We start from the raw sequence: 11,370 nt of genomic DNA, 5'->3' as shown, positions 1-11,370 counted from the left end.
GTTAGCAGTACTGTAGCTCTGCTTTATGTCATGTCTTTCTGCTATTAGCAGTACTGTATCTCTGCTCTATGTCATGTCTTTCTCCTATTAGCAGTACTGTATGTCATGTCTTTCTGCTATTAGCAGTACTGTATGTCATGTCTTTCTCCTGTTAGCAGTACTGTATGTCATGTCTTTCTCCTGTTAGCAGTACTGTAGCTCTGCTTTATGTCATGTCTTTCTCCTATTAGCAGTACTGTAGCTCTGCTCTATGACTTTCTTCTTACAGTGTGTCTATTCTTTCTCTGTTTGTCCCGTCTCTGTTTGTCCCGTCTCTGTTTGTCACGTCTCTGTTTGTCCCGTCTCTGTTTGTCCCGTCTCTGTTTGTCCCGTCTCTGTTTGTCACGTCTCTGTTTGTCACGTCTCTGTTTGTCACGTCTCTGTTTGTCACGTCTCTGTTTGTCCCGTCTCTGTTTGTCCCGTCTCTGTTTGTCCCGTCTCTGTTTGTCACGTCTCTGTTTGTCACGTCTCTGTTTGTCACGTCTCTGTTTGTCACGTCTCTGTTTGTCCCGTCTCTGTTTGTCCCGTCTCTGTTTGTCCCGTCTCTGTTTGTCACGTCTCTGTTTGTCACCGTCTCTGTTTGTACCGTCTCTGTTTGTCACGTCTCTGTTTGTCACGTCTCTGTTTGTACCGTCTCTGTTTGTCCCGTCTCTGTTTGTCCCGTCTCTGTTTGTCCCGTCTCTGTTTGTCACGTCTCTGTTTGTCCTGTCTCTGTTTGTCACGTCTCTGTTTGTCCCGTCTCTGTTTGTCCCGTCTCTGTTTGTCCCGTCTCTGTTTGTCCCGTCTCTGTTTGTCCCGTCTCTGTTTGTCCCGTCTCTGTTTGTCACGTCTCTGTTTGTCACGTCTCTGTTTGTCACGTCTCTGTTTGTCCCGTCTCTGTTTGTCCCGTCTCTGTTTGTCCCGTCTCTGTTTGTCACGTCTCTGTTTGTCCCGTCTCTGTTTGTCCCGTCTCTGTTTGTCACGTCTCTGTTTGTCACGTCTCTGTTTGTACCGTCTCTGTTTGTACCGTCTCTGTTTGTCACGTCTCTGTTTGTACCGTCTCTGTTTGTCCCGTCTCTGTTTGTCCCGTCTCTGTTTGTCCCGTCTCTGTTTGTCACGTCTCTGTTTGTCCTGTCTCTGTTTGTCACGTCTCTGTTTGTCCCGTCTCTGTTTGTCCCGTCTCTGTTTGTCCCGTCTCTGTTTGTCCCGTCTCTGTTTGTCACGTCTCTGTTTGTCACGTCTCTGTTTGTCACGTCTCTGTTTGTCCCGTCTCTGTTTGTCCCGTCTCTGTTTGTCCCGTCTCTGTTTGTCACGTCTCTGTTTGTCACGTCTCTGTTTGTCACGTCTCTGTTTGTCCCGTCTCTGTTTGTCCCGTCTCTGTTTGTCACGTCTCTGTTTGTACCGTCTCTGTTTGTACCGTCTCTGTTTGTACCGTCTCTGTTTGTCACGTCTCTGTTTGTACCGTCTCTGTTTGTCCCGTCTCTGTTTGTCCCGTCTCTGTTTGTCCCGTCTCTGTTTGTCACGTCTCTGTTTGTCCTGTCTCTGTTTGTCACGTCTCTGTTTGTCCCGTCTCTGTTTGTCCCGTCTCTGTTTGTCACGTCTCTGTTTGTCACGTCTCTGTGTCAAGCATGTAAAACCTATCAATGTTTTAGCATGCAACTATTAAAACAAAGTAGGCCAACTAACTGTTTTCAAGTGGTGTGTCATATTCGTTGTCAATCTATGATAAGCAGGCCGCTGTTTGAAGAGTTCCCATTCCACTTTTTTGGCGTCATCCTTTACAATAAAATGCTGTCATACTGCACCCTTTTTCAACATTTTGAATTGTATCATCAAGTATGTACTGGTAGGTAAGTCTTAGGCTACAATTAGGCTCATTTGTGTGTTCCGTCCGCAAAATAAATCAGGGAGATTCACAGTGTCACGACTTCTACCGAAGTTGATGCCCCTCCTTGTTAAGGTGGTGCTCGGCGATCGACATCACCGGTCTTCTAGCCAGCATTGATCAGTTATTCATTTTCCATTAGTTTTGTCTGGTCTCCTTACACACCTGTTTCCTATCCCAGTAATTACATGTTGTGTATTTAACCCTCTGTTTCCCCTCATATCCTTGTTGGTGATTGTTTGTTATGCACGTGTTGTTGATGTATCGGTGTGCGACGGGTTATTGTTTACCCGAATTATTTTTCTACGTTGGTTTTGGAGTTAGTTCTTTTAATAAATACTCAATTTTTTTAACCACTTTGGTTTCTCCTGCGCCTGACTTCCCTGCCACCTACATACACGGATTATGACACACAGTTAAAAGGGGATGCTTGGCATTATATGTTAACTGTAGTAAACCATACAATTCGGAAAACACAGTTGTTATAAAATAATATTATTATTAGTGTTGCGATGTTATTGTATATAAAGCATTATAAACTGGGTGGTTCAAGCCCTGATTGCTGATTGGCTGACAGCTGTGGTATACCACAGGTATGACAAAAAAATTATTTTTACTGCCCTAATTACGTTGATAACCAGTTTACAATAAGGTACCTCAAGGGTTTGTGATATATGGCCAATATACCACGGCTACGGGCTGTGTTCTATTTTCTTCTTTTATTTATTTAAATGTTTTTTTTTAAATGTACTTCAGTTTATTTTAGTAAATATTTTCTTAGCACTTATTTTTCTTAAAAAGGCATTGTTGGTTAAGGGCTTGTAAGTAAGCATTTCACCGTTGTATTCGGGGCATGTGACATAACATTTGATTTTATCCAGGCACTCTGCGTTGGGTCATGCTTAAGAACAGCCCTTAGCCGTGGTATATTGGCCATATACCACACACCCTCGGGCCTTATTGCTTAATCATAAAATGTGTGGTTTGCATCACTTAACACCTGGTGTTAAATATAAGCAACATGAATTTTGAGTGGCTATGCTTCGCCAAAAGTGTATATTTTTCTTAGAAAATGTACCCAGGCATCTCTGGACATCTAATGAGCATTTTGCATGCATTGAATTTCTAAACACCTTTTTGACCACGTACGAGGCTGTTTCGGAGAAGCAGAACTGCCTTGTTGACAACCTGCAAAGGCGTTCAATTTAGACTGACGATTTCTGTGGCCGATCTCTTACAAAGATCGGCCTCTAGATGGTGGCAAAACTGTTTATTTCTAGTTTATCGTCTGAGAACGGTGTTTTTTTATGTTTTGATCGGCTACAGGAACTTTACCAGGTGTTTAAAGATACTAACGTCAGGCGTTAAAGGGTTTTAATTACTTGCATTTGATTTCACTATCTCAGACCATTCTTGATCTTAGTCAGCTAACACTTATAATAATACATTTCCTTATTATCTTATGGAGTCAGATACAATGAACAAGACTTTGTCAATATGTAAATGACAGTCTAATTATGGGTCCAGGTGAGTTTTTGTCCCGCACCACTTTCATGAACACATTCCCTGGTAAACACCGTTGACTTTTTAATTATCTTTATTGGATCTGAATAACTAATGTATCCTACTATGGGATTTCGTACTTCTGCCTTCTATTTAGGGGGGCAGGTAGCCTAGTGGTTAAAGCGTCGGACCAGTAATTGAAATGTTCCTATTTCGAATACTCGAGTCGACAAGATGAAAAATCGACGTGTCCTTGAGCAAGGCACTATACACTAATTGCTCCAGGATTGCCTGTTGATAATGGCAGACCCTGGTCATGACCTCACTCTCAGAGGGTGTCTCAGGGAGAGTTGGATATGCAATTTTCAACACGACAAATATAAGCTTTTTTTTCATCTATTTAAAAAAGTATTTTTTAATAATGTATTTTCCCCTATTGTCCTGTAGGTGGTGATATTGTGTCACATTCACAATGCAGTTAGTGGAGTTTAGTGTGTTATTAGCCCATAGTGCTCTGGTGGAAGGTAGTGCACTGTAGAGAGAAAAGGAGCCAGTCAAGAGGATTTGGACACATCCAAGGGTGCTCAGTACAAAGCCAAGGGTGGTCAGTACCAAAGCCAAGGGTGGTCAGTACCAAAGCCAAGGGTGCTCAGTACCAAAGCCAAGGGTAGTCAGTACCAAAGCCAAGGGTGCTCAGTACCAAAGCCAAGGGTGCTCAGTACTAAAGCCAAGGGTGCTCAGTAAAAAGGCCAAGAGTAGTCAGTAACTCTCCCCTCCTCTGAGTTATCACTTTATTTAACTAGGCAAGTCAGTTAAGAACATATTCTTAGTTACAATGACGGTCTACCGGGGAACAGTGAGTTAACTGCCTTGTTCAGGGGCAGAATGACAGATTTTTACCTTGTCCGCTCGAGGATTCGATCCACCAAAATTAGACACTTGAACTGGATTTTAACTTCTCTATCAAACATATTTTAACATTAAAACATTTGGTTAATTTTGCATAACCGGGTGGAAGTTTGTGAGTAACAACATGGAAAATAGATCAAATGGAGTGTTTATAGGTATGTGGCGTTGCACCGTTGTTTTCCCACCACAGAAATGATGACACTTCCTGAATGTGGTGTCATTGTAGGAAGGGGTTGTTTTCTTAAATGGAGAATAACAACAAACTAACAGAGTGGAAAGTGATATCAGGGACACGGAAAATCTTAAAATAAATAATAAATACAATAATCATGAAAATAAAATGTCATTGATGAGAGAAAATGTAACGAGAAATATAAAATGATGAAGAGAGACTTTAAATATGCTATTATTTTAAGGCTTATATTTCTCGTGGAAGTTGATGAATAACACCCGGCGATACAAAACTCCTACATCCACAAAAACATTTTTTAAATACATAACATTTCCCTTTAAAGATCCATATTTTTGCGTTTAAGATAATGGACACCTGACCTTGTATCTAAAGCCTTTTTAAATCCACATTTTATACTAAATAAAAAGTGATATTTCCTGGGCACAGAAAACGCACCGCATCTCAGCAACGACATGACTAGCTGGTAGCTTAGCTGTTAAGAGCGTTGGGACAGTAACTGAAAGGTGGTTGGTTCGAATTCCTGAGCCGACAAGGTGAAAAATAACTACTGATCTACCCTTGAGCTAGGCATTTTGTCCCCCAACAGAACCTACTCCCCGGGCGCCGATGAAATGAAATGGATTAAGGCAGTCCCTGATTCAGAGGAAAAACACATTTCGGTTGAATGGGTATCCACCTACTCCCTTTCCCCAAAGGTACGTAATGGCTGCTCAGGCTGACCACTAGAAACACGGCTACTATGGTAAACCTTGCTTGATCAGCTGAGCAAACCTTCTCCAGCTAGCAGCTTTGTGTTAGCTTGTTTGAATGAATGGCCATTGCGGTAGCTGGTTGGTGAAGCTGAACGGCACCAAAGTTCTGGGACTGTTGTAAGCAATCAGCATGTATCTGATTCTGACAGCCGGTGACGTTGTAACAGTTGGCCAACGTGATAACGTCGCAGCTAGAAACAGTCAGCTGTGCTGCAGAACTCAGCGCACTTATCACAACAGAACAGAAACTGCCTTATCATGAAAACGTATTCGTGCTATTAGCTAGAATTTCACTACACTAGCTACAACTGGCGTTGTTAGAATCCCTTTCGTTTCATATATGGATTGATTTAAGACCAGTTCAGCCAGAATGCAGCAAGCAGACACTGACTTGGTTGCTCATTTTCGTGCACATTTCGATTTTCATAAATACTGAGTGTTTTGCGAGTTATCGCACAGATCAGTGCAGACGTGAGACAATGGGGTTTACAGAGGGAGCTCTGTTTCTGTTAGAAAGAAAAGCCAGAATCCCGTTGTAACCCCCAAACCTAAACACACTAACATAGCCTACTGTCATGTCCTTATTTGGAACCAGAACTCCTCCCCGACCCCTCCCTCTATCCTTTCCCCATCATCCTCTCACTGCCCCTAGAGAAGGAGAAGAGGGAGTGATAGAACACTGTGTGTGTGAGAGAGAGATAAGAGGAGAAGGAAGGGTCGTTAAGGGTTTTCCAGTAAATAATACTTTCACTTTCAACGGTCACCGGAGAAGAAACCGCGTCTGCCGCTCGCCTAACAGAATACAGTGTCCTTCACTGAGGGACTCTCAGGGATTATTACGGGGAAATGGAGATTGTAATACTTGTTTCATTATTGTCTCTGTATTGTGACTTCACCGGTAAGTTTGACTTCTGGTCTAGTACAATGTTGTGATACAGGTGCTTGGTAAGTTAGACTTCTGGTCTAGTACAATGTTGTGATACAGGTGCTTGGTAAGTTAGACTTCTGGTCTAGTACAATGTTGTGATGAATGTGCCTAAGTATTTTTTTTCTGTTTCGATCTAATATTTTAGTACTTTATGTATTTACTATTTTAAATGAAAAAATTGGAAAGCCTGTGTGTTACGTGGTACAGAGTGAAATAGAATATAATTTGGAGTCAAAAGGTTCTGAGTTGATCTGGCCTCTACGCCCTTCTCCCTCCTTTCAAATTCTGTAGGAATGTATCTTCCTTCCTTCCTTCCTTCCTTCCTAGAGTTAAACTAGTCACTCATTTGACATGGTATGATTGGTGAATACTAGGGAGGGGTTGCTTCAACAGGTTCTCTCTCTCTCTCTGTGTGTGTGTGTGTGTGAGTGTATGTTCTTCATCTTGTGTGTGTGGATATTTCTGGGTTATGGAGTGTAACATGTGGTTGATTAACATTCAGATAGACAAACATTAGACAATAATATTGTCCTGTTTAGTTTGAACAATAAAATCAACAATAACAGAACAATAAAGTTATAACTTGACCTTGGTCTTCCAGATGCTGAGTGCCTGGTGATCAGTCCTGCCAGGCTGGTGGTGAAGTATGGAGACCCAGCCTCCTCTAACTGCAGCTCAGATACCCCTGTAAAAATGGGCTGGGAAGCCACCCAGGGAGGGACGGATCTAACAGACAAGGAGGTGAAGTTCCTACACTGGAGGGTGGACAGGTAAGCGAGGCAGACACAGCTGAGACTTTTAAAACCCACCTTCTTAGCCTTTAAAGTGGCAAACAGTGGCAGCTGGCTACTTTGTTGATGTTTGAACTTAAACTGTGATATTGCCTTTATTTGTTATTTTAAATGCAATTTAAATCAAGTTGGTTATTGTTTCAACTAAGGATTGCTGCTTTAAATAAAATGTAATGTGATTTGACAGTGTGACTGACTGGAATATCAAACCAACATGCTACACAGAAGGAGGCCAGTGTCAGAAACAGCTGGACATCACAGTTTATAGTGAGTGACTCTCCCTTATCTTCTCTGGAGTTTCTGAATGTATTCTTAGTATGGCTCTGCACTGTTAAATCACTGTGTGTGTTTCCATTCCTCCACAGAGCTTCCAGACAGTGTGTCCATGACAGGCCCCTCAGGTCCGATGGTTGAGGGGAAAGAGTACGAGTTTAAGTGTCTCATCCAGAAGGTCGCTCCAGGTAACAGTCTCAATGTGTCCTTCTACAAAGCCTCTGCCATCGGTAGAAAGACAAAGACATTGTTATACGCACCAGATGTACCAAGGCAGACCACCAAGGAACCTATTAGTGGGGAATATCCCCTGCTGTGGTCCCCCAGTAGAGGTGATGATGGGGCCCAGCTCTGGTGTTCAGCCCTGTTAGGACTGGGAGAACTGGGACCCCAACCTCCTCCTGAAGTGGAATCAGAGCCCTTCAAACTCACCGTGCACTGTGAGTCCATCTGTTTCTCTGTGACTCGACTGGTGATGTCTGTCTGCACTGTTCTCCTTTACTCTCGGTCTCTGCTCTCTTGGTCTTTCTGCTCTCTTGGTCTTTCTGCTCTCTCTGCTCTCTTGGTCTTTCTGCTCTCTCTGCTCTCTTGGTCTTTCTGCTCTCTCTGCTCTCTTGGTCTTTCTGCTCTCTCTGCTCTCTTGGTCTTTCTGCTCTCTCGGTCTCTCTGTGTGTGTGTGTGTGTGTGTGTGTGTGTGTGTGTGTGTGTGTGTGTGTGTGTGTGTGTGTGTGAGAGAGAGAAATGACTGGGGGTGAGAGGCCAGAGTGGGCTGGTGTGAAATATTGGGGGGAGGAAAACAGAACGATTGGACGGAGGGGAGAGAGGGCAGCGGGGGAGGGAGAGAGGGCAGCGGGGGAGGGAGAGAGGGCAGAGTGAGGGAGAGAGGGCAGGTGGAGGGAGAGAGGGCAGAGGGAGGGATAGACATCTGAGAATCTGACTGAACACTACTTGAATGCAACATTACCAGAGACATTATAAACTCCTGGAAGGTTGCATCCCAAATGGCACCCTATTCCCTACATAGTGCACTACTTTACCCTGAGATACATCCCTAATGGCACCCTATTCCCTATGTAGTGCACTACTTTACCCTAACATACATCCCTAATGTCACCGTATTCCCCATATGGTCAAATGTAGTGCAATATATAGGGCAGGGGTAGGCAACCCAGTAACACTTTATCCATCTGTAGATGCTCTACAGACTATCTACTAACCCTAACCCTCACCTTAACCCTTATCTTAACCCTCAACTTAACCCTTATCTTAACCCTAAACTTAACCCTAAACATAACCTTAACCCTTATTCTAAACCTAACCTTAACCGTAAATGTAGTAAGCTTCTGCTTATCAATGGATAGTTTGTTGATATTATGACCAACTGGATTATCCAAATAAAGTGTAACTGGCAACCCTGGTTCTGGAGGGCCACAGGCACTTCATGTTTTTGTGGAAGACCAGGTGTGTTGAATTTAGGCTGAACTGAGCTGATCAATTGAATGTCTTTACGTATAGTAAATAATATACAGTGCATTCGGAAAGTATTCAGACGCCTTCACTTTTTCAACATTTTGTTACGTAACAGACTTAAATAGTTTTTTCCCCCTCAATCTCAACACAATACCCCATAATGACAAAGCAAAACAGGTTTTGGTATTCTTTTGCAAAAACATTTCTAATAAAAAACTGATCACATTTTCATAAGTATTCAGACCCTTTACTCAGTACTTTGTTAAAGCACCTGGCAGTGATTACAGCCTCGAGTCTTCTTTGGTATGACGGTACAAACTTGGCTCACGTGTATTTGGGGAGTTTCTCCCATTCTTCTCTGCAGATCCTCTCAAGCTCTGTCAGGTTGGATGGGGAGCGTAGCTGCACAGCTATTTTCAGGTCTCTCTAGAGATGTTTAATCTGGTTCAAGTCCGGGCTGTGGCTGGGCCACTCAAGGATATTCAGAGACTTGTCCCAAAGCCACTCCTGCATTGTCTTGGCTGTGTGCTTAGGGTCGTTGTCCTGTTGGAAAGTGAACCTTCGACCCCAGTCTGAGGTCCCGAGTGCTCTGGAGCAGGTTTTCATCAAGGATATCGCTGTACTTTGCACCATTCATCTTTACCTGGATCCTGACTAGACTCCTAGTTCCTGCCGCTGAAAAATATTCCCACAGCATGATGCTGCCACTATCATGCTTCACCGCAGGGATTGGGCCAGGTTTCCTCCAGACGTGATGCTTGGCTTTCAGGCCAAAGAGTTCAATCTTGGTTTCTTCAGATCAGAGAATCTTGTTTCTCGTGGTCTGAGAGTCCTTTAGGTGCCTTTTGGCAAACTCCAAGCGAGATGTCATGTGCCTTTTACTGAGGAGTGGCTTCCTGGAGCAGGTTTTCATCAAGGATCTCTCTGTACTTTGCTCCGTTCAATCACGTCTCGGAGATCTATGGACAATTCGTTCGACCTCATAGCTTGGTTTTTGCTCTGACATTCACTATCAACTGTGGGACCTTATGTAGAAAGGTTTGTGCCTTTCCAAATCATGTCCAATGAATTGAATTTACCACAGGTGGACTCCAATCAAGTTGCAGAAACATCTGAAGGATGATCAATGGAAACAGGATGCACCTGAGCTCAATTTTGAGTCTCTTAGCAAAGGGTCTGAATGCTTTAAAAAAAAAAAAAATTGCAAGCATTTCTAAAAGCCAGTTTTCGCTTTGTCATTATGGGGTATTGTGTGTAGATTGATGAGGATAAAAAAAAAAAAATGTAATCCATTTTAGAATTAGCCTGTAACATAACATGTGGAAAAGTGAAGGGGTCTGAATATTTTCCGAATGCACTGTATCAAACATGTCAAATATTGGCAAAATATCATAATTGTGCTGCCTGTGTAATCACAGCCTAAACATCTGTTTCCCTCCTCAGCATGTTCCGGTCAGGCTGCTGGAAGTGCCATGGTGGCGGTGTTGCTCCTCCAGCTCATTCATTGGCTGTAAGACCACTTCCTGAACCCACTGATTGGCTGAATACATGTGATTCTTTTCCAACCCCCTCCCACTGTGGCTGTCTGTCCACTTTCTGCTAACTATTGATTTATGGCCTTCCCTGTGGCTCAGTTGGTAGAGCATGGTGTTTGCAACGCCAGGGTTGTGGATTCGATTCCCACGGGGGGCCAGTACAAAAAAAAAAATGAATGAGATGAAAATCAAATGTATGAAATGTATGCATTCACTACTGTAAGTCGCTCTGGATAAGAGCGTCTGCTAAATGACTAAAATGTAAAATGTAAATGTATAATTGTCAGGTATATGCAGGGAGTCAGGTGCAGTAGGACAGTTTGATAACGATGATGCTAGTTAAATGAACAATACAGGGGATGAGTACTGAACATGAAAACAAACCTCTACTGCCTGATGACTGAAGCTACCGAGGGCTACATGAAGGGAAGGTAGTCAAGATGATGAAGTCCAGGTGATGGGACGCAGGTGTGGGTAATGATGGGGAGCATGTGTGGGTAATGATGGGGCGCAGGTGTGGGTAATGATGGGGAGCAGGTGTGGGTAATGATGAGGAGGTATTATGATGGTTAGTAGACCGGCGACGTCGAGTGCTGGAGAGAGGGAGCGAGTTGGTGACCTGACCATATCCACATAGAAATGTGAGTTATAGATATGTAATTCTCATTGAAAGCAAGTCTAAGAAGCGGTAGATCTGTTCTACATGCGGTATTTCTATGCTCCCCTTAAGTTTCATTTTTTTGCTGAGTGATTTCTGCATAGTGCAGCTTTGATTGATTACCATGACGACAATACTTTGATCGTATTACCTTGTACCTTTATAATTTTGCCTTATACATATAATGGAGTTCATTAATTTGACAATGTTATTACTTGCATTTGATTTCACGATCTCAGACCATTCTTGATGCCCATTCATTACTTCATTCTACATTTCCTTATTATCTTATGGAGTCAGATCAAATACAATTGACTATTTACTTTGTTCATATCCAAATTACATTGTCTGATTATGGTGAGGACTTTTTTGTTTACTTCTTTCTCTTTTATTATCTGACTGAGTACTGTATCCAGTTTCAATAAATAAAAATCTAGTTTTTACTACTTTGCAAA

At 42.8% G+C, this 11,370-nt stretch overlaps 1 protein-coding gene across 2 annotated transcripts in view; it reads left to right on the top strand.

Annotated features, from left to right (window-relative positions):
• LOC106591099 (uncharacterized) overlaps positions 1–11,370 on the top strand; it is a 32,623-nt gene extending 21,253 nt beyond the window's left edge. The window contains exons 1-5 of one of the 2 annotated variants that reach the window (XM_082967586.1): positions 5,937–6,158; positions 6,790–6,958; positions 7,167–7,246; positions 7,345–7,692; positions 10,166–11,370. In XM_082967586.1, coding sequence (XP_082823712.1) covers positions 6,107–6,158; positions 6,790–6,958; positions 7,167–7,246; positions 7,345–7,692; positions 10,166–10,236 — 720 coding nt within the window. In that variant the 5' untranslated portion in view covers positions 5,937–6,106 and the 3' untranslated portion in view covers positions 10,237–11,370. Of the gene's footprint in view, positions 1–5,936; positions 6,159–6,789; positions 6,959–7,166; positions 7,247–7,344; positions 7,693–10,165 lie in introns of those variants that run through there. The other variant, XM_082967585.1, reaches the window with a different exon arrangement.

Source organism: Salmo salar, chromosome 02, assembly GCF_965601325.2.
Source record: "Salmo salar chromosome 02, fSalSal1, whole genome shotgun sequence".
In the NCBI taxonomy this organism is placed as follows: Eukaryota; Metazoa; Chordata; class Actinopteri; order Salmoniformes; family Salmonidae; genus Salmo; species Salmo salar.
The sequence above is the reverse complement of the archived record's forward strand: the minus strand, read 5'-3'. Positions and strand labels throughout refer to the sequence as shown.